This window comes from Cucurbita pepo, chromosome LG01, assembly GCF_002806865.2.
Source record: "Cucurbita pepo subsp. pepo cultivar mu-cu-16 chromosome LG01, ASM280686v2, whole genome shotgun sequence".
In the NCBI taxonomy this organism is placed as follows: domain Eukaryota; kingdom Viridiplantae; phylum Streptophyta; class Magnoliopsida; order Cucurbitales; family Cucurbitaceae; genus Cucurbita; species Cucurbita pepo.
The window spans coordinates 8,930,169-8,948,086 of record NC_036638.1 but is presented as its reverse complement, the minus strand read 5'-3'; the positions used below and the strand labels follow the sequence as shown (position 1 = coordinate 8,948,086).

The 17,918-nt window shown below is 37.3% G+C and overlaps 4 protein-coding genes across 4 annotated transcripts; all 4 read left to right on the top strand.

Moving 5' to 3' along the window:
* Positions 1-145: 145 nt before the first annotated feature.
* On the top strand, positions 146-2,557 carry LOC111811031 (zinc finger protein ZAT1-like). Its single transcript, XM_023697816.1, has one exon. The coding sequence runs from the start codon at positions 703-705 to the stop codon at positions 1,816-1,818; it is 1,116 nt and encodes a 371-aa protein (XP_023553584.1). The 5' UTR covers positions 146-702; the 3' UTR covers positions 1,819-2,557.
* Positions 2,558-5,801: 3,244 nt separating this feature from the next.
* On the top strand, positions 5,802-8,265 carry LOC111791477 (putative SNAP25 homologous protein SNAP30). Its single transcript, XM_023672844.1, has 6 exons — positions 5,802-6,020; positions 6,428-7,008; positions 7,392-7,485; positions 7,582-7,709; positions 7,803-7,900; positions 8,011-8,265. Exons 2-6 carry the CDS (start codon positions 6,514-6,516, stop codon positions 8,108-8,110), a joined length of 915 nt encoding a protein of 304 aa, XP_023528612.1. The 5' UTR covers positions 5,802-6,020; positions 6,428-6,513; the 3' UTR covers positions 8,111-8,265.
* Positions 8,266-10,751: 2,486 nt separating this feature from the next.
* On the top strand, positions 10,752-14,111 carry LOC111787890 (LRR receptor-like serine/threonine-protein kinase GSO1). The gene is made up of 11 exons (XM_023668017.1): positions 10,752-11,074; positions 11,170-11,317; positions 11,468-11,539; positions 11,812-11,883; positions 12,150-12,221; positions 12,354-12,497; positions 12,585-12,665; positions 12,771-12,842; positions 12,980-13,051; positions 13,621-13,692; positions 13,767-14,111. The coding sequence occupies exons 1-11, from the start codon at positions 10,978-10,980 to the stop codon at positions 13,855-13,857; spliced, it is 993 nt and encodes a 330-aa protein (XP_023523785.1). The 5' UTR covers positions 10,752-10,977; the 3' UTR covers positions 13,858-14,111.
* An 830-nt stretch (positions 14,112-14,941) lies between these two features.
* LOC111777618 (heparanase-like protein 1) lies at positions 14,942-17,765 on the top strand. The gene is made up of 9 exons (XM_023657296.1): positions 14,942-15,158; positions 15,239-15,275; positions 15,360-15,543; positions 15,618-15,772; positions 15,845-16,078; positions 16,159-16,348; positions 16,422-16,547; positions 17,142-17,241; positions 17,318-17,765. Exons 1-9 carry the CDS (start codon positions 14,949-14,951, stop codon positions 17,633-17,635), a joined length of 1,554 nt encoding a protein of 517 aa, XP_023513064.1. The 5' UTR covers positions 14,942-14,948; the 3' UTR covers positions 17,636-17,765.
* The last annotated feature ends 153 nt before the right edge of the window (positions 17,766-17,918 follow it).

Here is a 17,918-nt window from a genome sequence, read left to right as displayed (position 1 = left end):
AAAAAAAAAAAAAAAAAAAAAAAAAAAAAAAAAAAAAAAAAAAAAAAAAAAAAAAAAAAAAAAAAAAAAAAACTAAAAATAGACTAAACCCCTGAAATTTTTAATTATGAGATAAAAGCAATTACTTAATTTGTGTATCCCAAAACCCAACAAAACGGTTGTAGAATCCGACCCTTTACTTCTCTGAAGTTACCAGCAAGACAAAGTCAAAGATTTTTTTAAAAAATTAATATAATTTTGGTTGCAGGCTATAGCAAACTTGGAACTCATCACATCTGTTGATTCTTGACGTCTCCCACTAATCCAGACCGTTCATTAGAACAGCGAAAGCTTTTCTTCTATTTACACGTGCATTTCATCTTTTTGTTGCCCTTTTCATTCTCTGTTTTCATGCACAGAATAGAATTCTTCTCCCAACTATATAACAAAATTTAGTGGAAGAGAGAGAGAGAGAGAGAGAGAAGGAGAGAGAAAAAGAAGGGAGGAAATGGACTGAGAGGTGAAGAGACAGGAAGAGCCATGGGTGCAGTTCTAATTGCTACTCTTCATCTCAATTTACACAAATTTTTGTTCCCAGTTTTCATTTTTGTCAGATCTTGTTCTTGACCAGCATTTTCCCACCTCCAAGAACATATCATTTTCATAAATCTATATACATGTTCAAGTGATCTTGTTCTAACTGGGTTTCTTTGGCTGTGATCTATGGAGAATTCTAAAGAAAACAAGTTTGTGTGCAACTTTTGTCACAAAAGCTTCACGTGTGGGAAGTCCTTGGGAGGTCATATCAGAATTCACAAGAACGAGAAACAAACGGAAAGAACCAATATCTTGAAGTTTCAAGTTCCTACAGAGAGAAGAAGAAGCAAGAGAGATTCAGAATCCGAGTTTGCTAATGATAATTCAGGCTATGGCTTAAGAGAGAATCCCAAAATTACACAGAGATTTGCTGATTCGAGATACCCTTTAATGCAGGAGAAGTTTTGTAGAGAATGTGGCAAAGGGTTTCAGTCCTCAGAAGCTTTGACTTGGCATTTGGCTTCTCACTCTCAAAACAATATTTATGGGATCCCTCATCAAAAGCGGGAGTTCATAGACAATCCATCGGACATACCTGACAAAGTCCGGGAGGCGGCTATGTGCTTGATGATGATGTCTGATAGCAAATCATTTGCCTCTCACTCTAATGGAAGGCTGGAAAAGCTAGACGTTTATGAATGCGGCGGTGAGAATTCCGACACTGAAAATTTCAGACAAGAAGTCTACAAGAGAGTTAAACTGAAAGTGTGTCTTAATCGGGGTGTTATGGATGAAGAATATAAGAACCCAGATGGCAAATATGGAGTCAGGATAGGAAAAACCAAAGAGAATGATGAACAAGTGCATGCATCTTCTTACAAGTATGAGCTAAGAACGAGGTTGAACAATGAATCATATAGTCCTAATTTCAGAGAGATATATACAAAAATGAGCAATGGCTGCGAGTGGACGCATCAGTCAGGTGAAAACAGCGTTACAAATTCCATGTCCATACCAGCTAGGGAGTTAACTGAGTTAAGCAATGGCAAAAACAAGACTCACCAAGACAGTTCTGGAAATGAAGAGAAGAAATTAGGAGCCAAAAAGAAACACAAGTGCCCAATTTGCTTCAAGGCTTTCAAATCAGGGCAGGCTTTGGGGGGACATAAGAGGTCCCATGTGGTCGGGAGTTTAGAAGAGGCATCTATAGTGACAAGGCCAGAGTCCAACGGGATGAGTGGTCTAATTGATCTTAATGTTCCTGCTCCTATGGAAGAAGAGGAAAGTGGGAGATGGGGTTAAGGCTGATGAAGGATCCAGGAGCATGTAGCCACCAATCCAATAATACGGGCAAGTCTGTGATAATTGGTTCTATCTTGTCCTGATAATGTGAGGTTATCAAACTTGCAAATGAAGTCTGTAGGGCATGTTTTTGGCATTTGCTTTTTTGTCTTTATCATTGTTTTAGGTTCCTTAACTTTTTTACTGATTTTTTTTATTTTTTGGACCAAACATGTGAGCTGAATCCTCTATTTCAAATTTATTGTCATGTCCAAATGTTTGGGCATTAAGCTTGGAGATGGAGGAGGGGTTCCCTATTTTTCTCTTTTCGTTTCTGTCATGGAATTTAGGGTCGTTTTGTAGTGATTCTCAGTTGAAATCTCTCTCCGTTCTCTTCCCCATTCCCCGTTTAAATGGAAAGTCCTTGTCCTGTTCGGATTAAACAGACATCTCTACCTAAAAATGATCTAATAAAGCTCTGAGAATTGTAACGAACTTCTTATGCAATTGGGTCGGTTTAATTTTGAATAGGCTAAGATGTTCAAGTTCATCTCCTGTTTGTGTCTTCTTATCTCATTTGGCAATTACAATAGCAATGAGTTGGAGAGCAAATTTTATAGGGAAGGGAAAAGAAATCAAACCGTTTGAGATAGCAGCAATAGTGGAGAAATCTTTCATATATCTCTTGTGTACTCATGAATGCTTCTGTCACTGCTGAACTTGTATGAACCAGCTGTGTTTAAGATCGACATCTTGGTCCATCTCTGTACAGTACATGCAGACGATTAGGAGTTTAGCAGCTTGCCTCATTAGAGAGTACAGAGTTTGATGATTACCTTTTGATCATGATAGGCCTCACCAACCCTGTCTTGGCTTGGCACTCTATGTAACTAGGGAAGTCTTGGTAAACGAGCAAACAGTCAGCCTCACCATAAACTTCATTTCCAGGATTGGAACGGTCTAAGCCATCACTAGCATATATTGTCTTTTTTAGGCTCTTCCTTCCGGACTTTCCCTCAAGGGCTTCAAACGCGTCTACTAGGGAGAGGTTTCCACACTCTACCTTCGTTCTCCTCCCCAATCGAGGTGGGATCTCATAATCCACCCCCTTTTGGGGTCTAACGTCCTCCCTAGCACTCGTCTCCTTCTCCAATCTATATGGGACCCCCCCAATCCACCCCTCTTGGGGACCCAGCGTCCTTGCTAGCACACCGTCTCGTGTCTACTCCCTTCGGGGCTCAACCTCCTCGCTAGCACATCACCCGGTGTCTAGCTCTTTACCATTTGTAACGGCCCAAGCCCACTGTTAGTAGATATTGTCCTCTTTGGACTCTCCTCTGACGCTTTCCCTTAAGATTTTAAAACGCGTCTTCTAGGGATCCAAGCCAATGCTACCAGATATTGTCCTCTTTAAGCTTTCCCTTCCGGACTTTCCATCAAGATTTAAAAACGTGTCTGCTAGAGAGAGGTTTCCACATCCTTATAAAGAATGTTTCGTTTCGAATGCCTTCACTTCCTCAAACCGTGGGGCTCCTTTCCAGTGTAAGAAATGTTGCATTTCACAACTATGAAAAGCTTTGAAGTTTAAAAACTACTACTGATTCTTCTGGGATTCTAGCAAGAATTTCTAAGCTTACCTTGCCTTTAGCTCTTCCTTTTCTTAGGCCAGCAATTTCATGCGCCCATCCAATCTTCCAATCAGTATGCATCCATCCGTAGCAAACTTCATGTTACTGGTTGCACTGGCCTCCATTCCAGCCGTGCTTTTCCAATCAAATTATGTAACATGAAAAACAGTGCAGAAATCAATACCCAACCTAGAAAATTAATATCGAAGGCTAACCTTTCCAAACCAATTGTAATGGCTCCTAAGAGCTTTAGGTCTCGATATTTGGAACAATTTATTCATTCATTTTCATTAGTTTAATGTTTGGTCTTATGAGATTGATATTAAGAGCCAGCAACATAATCCAAACTTGTAAAATTAACTACCTGATATGCTGGGATGGATCACCGCCAGGAACGAGCAGTGTGCAGACTCGTCTCCTTCTTCAGCAGGTAACGATTCCTCGTCGAGGTCAGCCACAGATTCCGCTGCTGATTTTACTAGCAGCTCCATTACCGAGTCTGGTAATTCAAAAATTTCTACAATTATCATTTGTTTCAGCTTTTGTGGAGCAACATGAACACTGGCAGACTAATGGAGCGCGGGAGACGGAGGCCAAACGTCTTGGTTTTTCTTGAATTTTCTATTTCCTTTTAAATCTTTTTTTTTTCCATATTATTTGAGGCTTAGGAAAATATTTAGNCGTGAAAATTAATATAAAATGTTATGACTATTTTAAACGCTAAATTAATAATAAAAAAAATATTTGGTTTTAAAAAAAAATACTATACTCTAAAAAGTTTGAATAATATTTTTAACTTTCAATAAAAATTTTAAAATTGACTTTGATAGACAAATTAATATTTTATTTAAAAATATTTCATTAATATACTTTACTCTCACCCTGCTTTGAAAATTTATTTTATCGTCAATATATGGATAGAAATCATGTATCTATGCTTCATAGATCATCTCTTTTTTTCAATTTTAAGTTTACTAACAATAAAAATTTAGTTTAAAGGTATTAATGTTTATTTTTAAAAATTTATGTTAAGTATTAATGTTTATTTTTAAAATTTTATGAGTATTTTTTAAACATGGTATTGGTTATTTGTTAGTACGTCTTAGTTTTAACTATAATTATTTTGGCGGTGAGATCTCCACCACAGAGTTCTACCCTCTGTTGGGAGGGTTCGCTTCGAGTATGTCACTTCCTCACCTTTGAGGGAGTTAGGTTGGTAATTTTTATTTCCACCACTTTGGGACGTTTGGTTTTGCCTTATCTTTTGGGGTTGATTGATATTGAGATCAAGCACTCAGTTTGGTGGTAGCATAGGTTGTGGAAAGGTCTTGAACTTTTTGTTCGTAGAGCTTGGTTTTCGCCCACAACTTTAGCCCCTTGACAAAATTGAAGACCTTATCTTTCTCAGACATATCACAGATATCTAACATAACCCAGAAAAATTGTTTAACGTAATCTCGCATACTGCTAGTACGCCTCAGCTCTCTTAACTTCTTTTATGCAAGTATCTAGACATTTTCTAGCAAGAACTGAGAGCGTAGTTGTTGTTTTAAGTTATCTCAAATGTCCACAGTACATCGATCATCTTGAATGTCCATGTACCTTGATCACCATCACAATCTTGCATTGTTGGTGAGATGCATTGTTGCCAACATGACTTTCGCTTCTTCTGCCACAATATTTGTGGCTCAAAAGTACTATTCGAGGTCAAAGATAAAGTTCTCTAGAGCCTTGATATCTCGAACCACAAATAAGTGCTTGGGCTTCAGAACCTTTATCTTGTTAAATTGTTCTGCACTCCCCCAGTTGAGATTTGGTTCTCCATAGCTATGATAATAAAGTTTAATCCGATACTTAAATTTGCCACTTCAACTCTAACCACTACAAGGCAGCTCTCAAACCCTCAAACATGTTTGAGATCATCTGGCAATAAGTACGTTTTTAACATTTTAAAAAATGTTTAATGGATATTAAAGAAAGAAAGTTTAGTATATATTTTTAAATATTTTGATTTTCTAAAAAAGTTTAATATTATTTTTTAAACAAAATACAAATCATTTCCATTTAAAACTAATTATAGTCGCTTGATAAGTTTAAAAGTTATTTTTTAACGAGGATATTATTGAAATTTTTTAAAATAAATTTTTTAAACAAAATAGTATTTTTTTTTTTTTTTTCTTAATTTAGCCTAAAATTAATATTTAGTTATTAAGCATTTAAAAAAGCACGTGCGGCGCGCACTGCCAACACAAGTCTGTCTATTTTTCCTTTTCCTCTTTTAGAATTTAAAATAAAAGTAAAGGAAAAGAAAATCGAAATCTGAGAAAATTCCAACGGGCTAAATTTGTAAGGGGGGACAACAAATTTCAAACTGAATATTTCTTTCGTAATTCAACTCTCATCTTTTTTTTGAGCCAGTCGGGGACGTACAGTTCTTCTGCTTTTCCGCGTCGCCTCCCGTCAATCTGTTACGGATTCTCAATTTTATCTGTGTTTAAGGATCGTACACGCTGATAATCGTCAAGAACAAAGCCCATAATTTCGCTTTCGTTTCATATTTTCTTCCTGCTTCGGATTTCCTCCTCCAATTTTCAGGTATACTCATTTTTCCCTTCTCGATGGTTTTCGTTGAACGTTCTATTTCCAGTTCATTGCTTTGGTGATTCATCTTGTTGTTGAACTTATATTCGTATTTACACTGCATTTCTGTGATTTTTCTCTCCTTTTGAACCCTCATTTTCCGTTCTTATGGTTTATCTGTATCGTTATCGGTTAATTTCTAGGAATATCGGTTGTCGCTTAGACTTCGATCCCTAATTCTACGCTTGAATTGCATTCTGCATTCTTATTTCCAGTTGCTTTTTGTTAGTCTTTATATGGTAGAATGGTAGTGTTATTTTGTATTGTTTACTGCAAATCTATTGTCCTCCCGGAGTTCTGTTTCTATCGAAATTGTTGGCATTACGGCCTTTTTCCTAAATATTCTCACTACTATTTTACAGGTACGAGTTATATTCATCAGATCCTTGTTTGAGAGCCGCTTACCGGATAGTTTATTAGAATTCAAGAATTTCTTTGTAGAGCCAGGATGTTTAGTTTCATGAAATCCCCCGCGAAAGTTACTAAGCAGAATTCTGTAGATGAATTACCAGGCGGATCTGGCACTAATCCTTTTGATTCAGATTCTGGGCCTGAAGCCAAACAAACTCTTAATGCTGCAAGAAGAACTTCTTCTGAGCCTGTGCTCGTTATACCAAACTCCATTTCCGCCAACGCTTTTGATGATGATGATGATGATGGATTTGTTGGAAAAAGAGGGACTGCAACTTCTGCAGCCTCTAAAGACAGGTACAAAAATGATTTTCGTGACTCAGGAGGACTCGAGAACCAAAGTGTGCAGGAATTGGAGAACTATGCTGTGTATAAAGCAGAGGAGACCACAAAATCTGTTAACAATTGCTTGAAGATTGCTGAGGACATAAGGGAAGATGCTGCCAAGACCCTTGACATGTTGCATCAGCAGGGTGAGCAAATTGAGAGGACCCACAGGATGGCTGCTGATATGGATAAAGATTTAAGTAAGGTAAGCTCTTTTCGAGTTTCGATCAGACACCTTGTGGATATATTTCTATCCTATGTTGTTATTCCTGAAATTATAGTTGGCTCATGTTGATCTGATATAATTAAAAACAGAATCAGATTATTCAAACTTTTAAAGTTAGCAGTTGCGAAATATTTGGCTTGCAAGTTACGATGAGATTAGGTTGTGGATGTCCTACTCTGTAAGTGATGGAAGATGTTCAAGAACAAAGAACCTTTTTGTTTGCTAGGAATTTGTTAAGCAAGCCAGAAATGATTGAGTTTTTCTCTTTCCTTTTCGTTGTTTATGTATGCATTTTTTATGATCCTTTGATAGCTCCTCCATGTATTTGTCAATGGTTTCTTATTCATTATTGTTAATGACAGGGTGAGAAACTTCTGAATAATCTGGGAGGCATGTTCTCTAAGCCATGGAAGCCAAAGAAGACCAAAGAAATTACAGGCCCTCTTATAACAGCAGGTTATATTTTCACTGGTTCTTGTCACTAAACACTGTCATTCTTGTATCTTACTGCCACTTCCATTTTATCTGCTATTAATTATGTCGGCTGTCCAGATCATTCCTCTGGGCGAGCTGAAAACAACAAGGAGCAAAGGGAAAAACTCGGTGTATCTACGGGCAAAAAACAGTCGGGGACTAAAACACCGCCCTCTGAACCAACAGGTGCAATACAAAAAGTTGAGGTGAGAGCGTCGGCCGTTATCATTTCACTATCTTAAAGAGTATAACATTATCATGGATTCAAATTTAACCAATATCTAAGAATGTTAATTCAGGCTCAGAAGGAAATGCAAGATGATGCACTCTCAGATTTAAGTGATATCTTGGGTGATCTGAAGAGTATGGCTGTGGACATGGGAAGCGAGCTTGACAGGTCATACATGTCTTCCTCTTTTCTCAATCTAAATATTGTTGTATTATAACTCATCAATCTGTTGGCTTATTACATAGTTCTGAATGGTTACTACTCTCTGGAAAATGCAGGCAAAACAAAGCTCTTGATCATCTAAGCGACGATGTCGACGAGCTGAATTCTAGAGTGAAAGGCGCCAATCAGCGGGCTCGTCATTTGGTTGGGAAGTAAATCCTGCCTCTTCCCTCTGTTTGTTTCTAGCTGGAAGCATTTGGATCAAACATTCTTTAATTGTTGGTGTACTATTCTTTTCTCATGTGGTCTTATAAGGTTGCAATGAGTACAAAACTTTGATTCTATTCTTTCAATGAAAAAGCTTATCCCTTCATCTTGTTGTAGATAGATACTAGGAGCTGAACATTAGCTGCTACCGTTTTCTTGACTAAGTTAATGGAAGATAAAGGCAGTTCAAAAGAGAAAAGGGAAGAAGTAAAAGAAACTCAATTGGGGCTTTTACATACATAGATTTCCACAGATTCTAGCAAAACTACATTAACTCCATAAACAGTAAACTAGGAATGAAAGTTCCATAGTGCCCCTCCCAATGAAGAAAACCTCATGAATCCTGCTCTGTTGGCATTTTGTACCTTATGCCTCCAAAATTAATGAGACTCATGGGTTTCTTTTGAATCTCGCCTCCGAACCCGACACCTATGACCTAATTCTTTTTAAGTATATAAAAAATCCAAATCTTAAAAGTAAATACCTTGCCATTTCCATGCTTGTTTTTGCCAGTTTTCACATCAAAATGAACTCCAACGTTCGCCTCCTCTCAATGGTCGAACTTTTAAGCCACCAAAACTCGAACACTTCGACGCAAAAACAAGAGTGGAAATAGCAACAATAACCTGAAACAAGAAAGAAAAACAAGACAATATGACATTGGACAAAACTTGTCAACTAATTAGCGTAGTCTTCTTCTGCCTTTGGTCATGCACGAAGATTAAATATTCTTCTTGATCCTTAACTATAATAGGACTCAAGAAAAAAAGGGACGTGCATGATATACTACTGGAATAATAGCAAGAAAACTCAGAAGGGAAAGGGATAAAATGGCTGTGTTCTGCTAAAAAAAAATATTCTTTTTGCTTGTTCTGTGCTTTATTTTTCTCTTGTTCAGTTGTGAAGAGGGTTTGGCCCCGAGGGCACGAGTCTCTTCTCGACGCCATATCGGGCGTCAATCTCATTGTGTGTCAGCATCGGCGGGACATGAACAGGTAGGTGGTGTTGGTAAACTCTATAAAGGTGAATACACAAAGAACGTGAGTTTTCATGGGTTAGAGCATCACAAGGATGAAGCTGCTGCAGTTCACGGTGAGGCAGTTGGTGGCTAGAGGGGGTCGGAGAAGCGTCTGGCAAGCCGGTGGAAGGTGGATAACCGGAGAGTCTGGTGGCGGATGAGTTGACAAAGACGAGTAGAAGCATCGATATCATCATGAAGAGCTGGGCATTGGTGGCAGAAGACGATGTACAGGGAGAGAGGGAGGCTTTCATTGTCGAGTTCTGATAGAGAGAGAGAGAAGGGCGGGGAAGAAAGGAGATAAAAGAGAGGAGATGGTGATAGGGAAAGGGAAGAAGCTTAAATGCAGAGCGAGAGACTCATGAGGAGGGAGGATTTATTATAATGGCCTTCGGCTGAGGGGCCTCCTCCATTGGCCAAGGGTATAGTTGCCAATCACTTTCACTCTTCATTATAGAGCTTTTGCTTTCATGCAACTAAACAATCATCGTTTGATCATCATTCCATCTGTACTTCAACGGTTCAGATCGTCTTTATTTTTCCAATATTTCCATGTAAATATTCCCTGATTTTATTCACTAATGCAAATTTGGAAGAATAGGTTTTTTCTTCGCCCGACCCGACCCATGTGTCAGTTCTCAACGAATGTGTTCGAACAAGTCAAGATGCTTGATGTATCTCGAGATCTAGGACAACATAACGATGCATGGATTGTTTTGTTGAGAAACGAGATGACAATGAGATGCAACGTTGTTGTGTTGCAATGATTGAACATGCACGCACAGATAGCATGTGTAGCCATACAAGTTTGGATTATGTATAAACGATGTTCGACGGTTCGATGAAGCCACAAAACTGGACGAAAAATATGAATGAGGTTTGAATTTCCTTTAAGACTGATCGTGAGCGTGTCAAGATTACGACTTTGCACAGTTGAAAAAGTACGAATGTGATAATTGTTTTGAGTGACTTATTTATTAAAAGTTCTATGTGTGTCAAGATTACGACTTTGCACAGTTGAAAAAGTACGAATGTGATAATTGTTTTGAGTGACTTATTTATTAAAAGTTCCATGTTAAACGGCAAATTTGAACGTCTAGAGTCAAGTTACACGGGTATGCACAGTAAAATAATTAAATAATTAACAAAAAAAAATATTTTACTATTATGGTTATAACATTTAACATTTGTCATGACAATTTGGTGACTTGCATTTATTTATTTTAAAGAAGTCAATGACATAATTACAATATTTTCGACGGTTTTAACAAATTTTTAATTCATATGTGAATAAATATTGAATATTCTATTTTTATTAAGTTATTTATAAAATCATTGGTAAAATAAAATTTATTAATTTGTGTTTAATATTTCATTTAATTTTTAATTATATATGTGATAGAACTATTTATTAGTAAAATTAAATATGAAACGATAAATATTGTACGGTGCTATATTTGGGTTGAATTTATCTTTTTTAAAAATTTAAAAAAAAAAAAAAGAAAAGATTACACTTTTTTATCTTTCATTTATGATTTATATCTTAAATAATGAATAATAATGAATAAGGTTGAAGTTAAGCCACCGACGAGTAGCGACTTTTCCGCGTTTGCTGAACGAGCCAAATCGAGAGAGAGTTCGTAGTGAAGAGAAAACTGGAGTTTTGGTTTCTGCTTGAAGCGCGCAAGTTCTGAAAATTGTTTCTTCGCTTAGATCTGTCGAATCGAAATCGATTTCTTTTCCGCATTTTTGAATTTCATTAACTTCTCGAAGTTAAGGAACTCACAGATCTGAAGGAATGGCGCGGCGACTGTCACTGCCCGCGTTTTGTGTATTCATTATTTGCTTCTCTCTGCTGAACGATCCTGTTCTCTGTAAAACCCTTAAACGAGATGGTATTTACAGCGTTGTCACTTTTGGCTTCTCTTGCTTCTGTCTAAATCTCGCTGTGATTTGCGTTTCAATGGACTGAATAATTTGTATTTTGTAGTTAAAGCATTGAATGAGATCAAGGCTTCTCTTGGTTGGAGAGTGGTGTATTCTTGGGTTGGAGATGATCCGTGTGGCGATGGTGATCTGCCGCCTTGGTCTGGTGTCACTTGTTCTACTCAAGGAGATTATAGAGTGGTTACTAAATTGTATGATTACATTTCATCTCAAGCCTTTTTTCTTCTCTTTTGTTCGTTTAGTTTATTGAATTGATAATAATTGTTTGCAATTCGCCTTGTTCTTGTTGGATTCTTATCTGTATGATGCGTTAAACTGGGGTTATTTATCTGCTACTGTAGGGAAGTTTATGCGGTTTCCATCGTCGGCCCTTTTCCCACTGCTGTAACCAATCTCTTGGATCTTACTAGGCTGTAAGTGTTTCTTCCATTTAATGTATTAGAAAATTTTGTTTATCCAATACCAAATCATTGAATGAAGCAATTATAACCGAAGGGAAAAACATGGATTTTCTCCGTTAAGATTTTTCTATTATCTCTGCCTGTTTATCGTGTCATAACTTTTGATTGACTCCATAATGATGGATTTTACTTTCTTTTATCTCAAAACTCTTGCTCCTTATGTTAGAGAGAAAGTAGTTTTAATCACTTCAATCAATGAATGTTTAAATGTTTTGTTATTGCAGGGATTTTCATAATAACAAGTTGACTGGTCCAATTCCTCCTCAAATTGGACGGTTGAAGCGTCTTCAGATACTGTAAGTTCCTTGTCCTACTCTTTCAGAGATGTGATGTTCATTCGGACCCTGATTTATTTATGCATTGAGCTTATTGACTTGACTTGGAACTATACTGGCTCATCTAGTTTAACAAGGAAAGAGAATTTTAGAGCCACCCACACTTTTGGGTGTTAAATTACATATTCTAATTTAGGATTCCTTTCACGTTTGCTTAAAAATTTCTCAGCTTTTGGTTTCTTTTTTGACTCCCATTTGTTACTGATTTTTTTGGTTCCCCCCATTAGTAACTTGAGATGGAATAAGCTGCAAGATGTTATACCTCCTGAAATTGGTGAACTCAAGAGCTTAACTCATTTGTAAGTAATGCTTGTTCTTGCCGTTGATCTATCCTTTTCTTTTGGTTTAGTGGTTATTATTTTTCGTTCTTTTGGCTCGCTCTATGCTAATTTATGTGTAGCTAAATTGGTTGCTGAAAAAAATTTCTGTAGATATTTGAGCTTCAATAATTTCAAGGGAGAAATTCCGAGGGAGCTTGCTAGTCTTCCAGAGCTTCGCTATCTACACCTACAAGAAAATCGTTTCATTGGACGAATTCCTCCTGAATTGGGCACCCTGCAACATCTTCGGCACTTGTAAATTTCACTTACTTTGCTGTTGACGATCTCATATCTCAATTCTACTACCGTTCATCAGTCTAACTCTGGTTCTGCTATTGGTAGGGATGTTGGTAAGAATCACTTGGTCGGCACCATTAGGGAACTCATACGTATTGATGGCTGCTTCCCATCTCTTCGCAACTTGTACGTAGTCTATCCAAATTTTTGAATTGCACCCAAGTTTTTATTTTCCTATTTTCCCATTGGTAATTATTGAAATTTTGACTAACTAAATATAATGGTGTGTAGGTATCTTAATGATAATTATTTTACTGGAGGAGTTCCAGCTCAACTTGCAAACTTGACAAACTTGGAAATCTTGTATGTTTCTCTTTTATTCTTTGGGATTTTGAAGACTGATAATGTTCATGTTATAGAATCATATTCTTTGTTCTCTCCATTTTTTTTTTGTAATGAAGTCGATGGAAGTGATTTTTTTTTGTTCCTTTTCGGGTCAGGTATCTATCACACAACAAGATGTCCGGAATAATTCCCGCTGAATTAGCACGCATTCCAAGACTGACTTATTTGTAAGTACTTAAATCCCTGACTCCCATGGCTTCCCTCCAAAATAGAAAAAGAAACGGATCTTCAAAGTTGCTACTGCTTTTCTTCCTGCCTAAACTATAAGAACGTCTTTTCATGCTCTCAATATGAAAATATTTGTTGCTCGACATTCCTTAGCTAAAGCACAATACACCTGATGTCATATTTTTGAAGCCTGTCTTAGTAATTCGGTTCCATGTCTTATCATATTTCATGCTGTCTTTGTTGAGGATTGTTGGGAGGGAGTCCCACATTGGCTAATATAAGGAATGGTCGTGGGTGAGTTTATAAGAAGGAATACATCTCTATTGGTATGAGGTCTTTTGGAAAAGCTCAAAGCAAAATCATGAGAGCTTATGCTCAAAGTGTGGACAATATCATACCATTATGGAGATTCGTGATTTCTAATAGTGTTGACCAAGACTCGCGCTTTCTGCCTTCCTACCATTTATATGAATGCCGATTACTTCTATGGGCAAACTTTTCATTATTTTGCAACTCCATTGCTTGGTAAGATATTATTCGTAGTGAAGGAAATTTTTTTGATTCACAGGTTCTTGGACTACAATCAATTTAGTGGAAGAATTTCAGATGGCTTCTACAAACATCCATTGTTAAAAGAGATGTGAGTTATTTCTTCTCTCTTTCTTTTAATTTTTGCTGCCATTTTCATTTGGATTTTCTAAATATGGTTGACAGGTTCATCGAGGGTAATGCTTTTCGCCAAGGTGTTAAGCCAATAGGCTTTCACAAAGTTCTTGAAGTTTCAGATGCAGATTTCCTTGTTTAAACCACGCTTGTCATTCTTTATTCAAGTTGAAGCTTCATTTTTATGTTTAACCCAAAGGGTTATTCCTATTATTGGAATTATAAAGAACAAAAGAAAAAGAAAAAGAAAAAAAAAGCTTCTTCCATATGTGAGACCGTAGCTTTACAGTTTTCGTATCTTTGAGATGAAATGACAATTTTGTTAGGTGTTAAATTATTGTTTTAATCCCAAAATTATGAATATATGAACAAGCCTTTGGCATTGCATTAAAGAAAGTCCAAGGGATTAATATTTGTTCATTCTTTGCCCATTGAACAACACTTACAAGATACATTTTTTAATAAAATAATCTTTAATCTAATGTAGGTTAATTATAACACCATTTCATTTGAAATTTTTAGTACTTAATTAATTGCAACATTATTTGATTGAGCGGACATATAGTGTTATCTCCTTCTCCTTCTGTTGTTCGATTGATACTAAATTTAGCATGAGCTTTCATATTAAATATGAGTTTTCCTCAGCTTGAGAGCTTCCCTAGAGTCCAATTAACACTAAATTTGGCCTGAGCTTTCATATTAAATATGTAACCTCAAGCTTGAGAGCTTTTCTAGAGTCCAATTGACACTAAATTTGTTTTCTTAGAGTCTAATTGACACTAAATTTGACCTGAGCTTTCATATTAAATATGTAACCTCAAGCTTTACTAGAGTCCAATTGAGTCGTATGAGCTTTTGAACATGGATTGACACTAAATTTGGTCCGACCTTTTGAACATGGATTGACACTAAATTTGGTTTGAGTTTCTTTTATTTTTTATATTATTTTGCTTATGCCCTTTATTTTTTATTGTATTAATATAAAATATATATGTATATATATAAATAACTGTAAAAAATCAAATATATCCCGCTAACTAATTTAGAGGTGAATTGAAATTATTATTTTCTTTAAAAGAAAAACTATCCATTCTAAAAATAGCAAATTTTTTTTGAAAGCACATGAATTCAAAATTGTGTGATGTAATAGTTTGTTACAATCGCATCTTTTTCTTCTCTATAAATAGACCTCACTAATTAGCTCATCTCACTTACAAAAGCTTCTACACAACAATGGCGTCTAAAGCTTTCCTCTTCGCTCTCATCTCCTTCATTTCATTCTCCTCTTCTATCTTAGCAGATTTTGTTAAAGTTTCAGTGAAAGGAGTGACCACCATTGCTGAAACCGACAATGATTTCATCTGTGCTACTCTGGATTGGTGGCCTTCTGATAAATGCGATTACGGCCAATGCCCATGGGGAAAAGCTGGCCTTCTCAATTTGGTATACTTTTCTTCTTCATCATCTCATTGTTCTTCATGTTTTCTAACTGATCGTGGAAGCTGCTCTGTTTTCCTCCACAGGATCTGCAGAACATTATCTTGTCTAAAGCAATCAAGGGTTAGTAGTTTTCTGTTCCTGATTTTCATGTTTGGTTCTTTGATAAAATTCGTGGGATTCGCTTATTTTTGTCTAATTTTTCAGAGTTCAATCCTCTGAGAATCAGAGTTGGAGGGTCACTACAAGATCAAATCATTTATAAAGTTGGGACCTCAGTGAAAAAGTGCCCTCAGATGAAGAAACAAGACAATGGTTTGTTCGGATTCAGCAAAGGTTGTTTCCACATGGAAAGATGGGATGAACTTAGCGACATGTTCAACAAAACCTCGTAAGTAATCAACCAAAGAACAGAGTAAGAACAGATTAAGAACAGAGTAAAAATCGATGCTTTTTTTGTTGCAGGGCTCGGATTACGTTTGGTTTGAACGCTCTAATCGGTAAAAAGCCATCCAACGATGGAAAAGGCACATGGGTTGGTGATTGGGATCCACGTAATGCTCGAGATTTCATTCGATGCACTGCCTCTAAAGGCTACCAAATCGACTCTTATGAACTGGGTAATGCCCAAAATCTTACTTTGAAGGGGAAATCCTTCTAATTTGACTGAGTTTTGGGTTTGAAATGAACAGGAAATGAGCTTTCTGGTAGTGGGGTTTCTGCAAGGCTTGAGGCTGATCAATACGCCAAGGATCTTACTCTCATGAGACAGGTAGTGGAAGAAGTTTATCCTGATGCCAACAACAGACCCAAAATCCTGGGCCCTGCTGGGTTCTTTGACAGAGAATGGTTCAAGACCTTCCTTCAAAACACTGAACCCAACGCTGTTGATGGAGTCACTCACCATATTTACAATCTTGGTCCAGGTATACGACACTCCATTAATGGCGGATTTGATGTTCTTAACCATGATCTGAAAAGTTCGTGCATGATATTTTGTATGCAGGGGTTGATCCTGAGCTTATCTATAAGGTTCGAGACCCTTATGTTTTGGATCAAATTGCTCAAACTTTCAAGGAAGCTGCGGACGTTTCAGCCAGCTTTGGGCCGTGGTCTAAGCCTTGGATTGGTGAATCTGGTGGCGCTTACAACAGTGGTGGCAGAACTGTTTCTCATACCTTTGCTGATGGCTTCTGGTTGGTGAAGCTGGTTTAATTGGGATTAATGAACGAATTATCCACTAATTAGTTTATTGTTTGATTGATTAAGGTACTTGGATCAATTGGGGATGACGGCCACCTTCAATCATCATGTTTATTGTAGACAAGCTTTGATCGGTGGAAACTATGGTCTGCTTAACACCACTTCCTTCATCCCTAACCCAGATTATTATAGGTAAATTTTGCTTAACACCACTTCGTTCATCTCTATCGGTACGAGGTCTTTTAAAAGAACCAAAAGTATAACCATGTCATTTAACTCATGTCAATGGAATCCTTGAGTGTGAACCTCGAAAGTGTAGTCAAAAGTGACGAACGAACAAAATGTGTACTTTGTTTGAGAGTTCTAGGAATCGAGCCTCCATTAGGAAGAGGCTGTTTGAGAGTTTGTTTGAGAGTTTGTTTGAGAGTTATAGGAATCGAGCCTCCATTAGGAAGAGGCTGTTTGAGAGTTTCATAAGCCTAAGAGGAGGCTGTTATGTACTTTGTTTGAGAGCTTAACTTAACCATGTCGATAGAATTCTCAAATGTTCGACTCAAGTTTAGAGCCTATGCATCCCGACTAAGGTCTCGTAAACGTTCAGTTTCCTTATGCATCCAGCCGCTTCACTAATGTGAATAGATTATAAGAGTAGATTGGTTATATACTCTTATGTGCGTTCCTTCTTCGAACTTTTTGGTATGTATTGTCCCCTAACTATAGACCAGATCCACGGATCTGTTAGACTATTCAAGATGGCGCATTAACATTTTGGTTGGCTGGAAACAGCGCACTTCTATGGCACAGACTAATGGGAACGAAGGTCCTGTCGGCGTCCCACGACAGCTCTCCATATCTTCGTGTCTATTCTCACTGCACCAAGAACAACGTAATTTTCTCAACTTTTTATATTTAGAAAAATAAAAAACAGGGTTTTTCTTAAATCATTATTATTACGTTTACAGGACGGCGTGACAGTGCTTCTAATCAACATGTCGAACTCGACGAGCTATGATGTGAAGATTGTGAGCGAAAGAAGGCTTTATCCCAACGCCATGGGCGGGCGATTACAGGCAAGAGAAGAGTACCATTTGAGTCCCAAAGACGGCGATATTCAAAGCGACGTGATGCTCCTCAACGGATCTCCTCTGCAGCTGACACCCAAGTTGGACATTCCCGGCATGTCGCCCAAGCTCGTGGATCCCACTTCTGCCGTGTCAGTTGCCCCTAATTCCTACGTCTTTGTCACCATTAAAGACTTCAAAGCAGCTGCTTGCGCCTGAGTTTCTTGCATTTTAGATAGGTTTTAGAATTAGCGTTTCAGAATAGGAGATTTTAGCTGTTCATTTCTTTGTGGGTTTTCTTGTTGCGTAGTTAATGGTAAATTGGTTTCTAATACGCTTCTTCTTCTTCTTCTTCTTCTTCTTCTTCCGTTCTTGGTTGCTTCTCCAGAGCTATTAAATGCTAAATCCAAACGAAAAGAAACTGAATCAGGGGGGTTCTTTCAGATCACTTCAAGAATTTTTTGAAGAAATTTACAAAGATCCGAACCCATTAATTGGATGT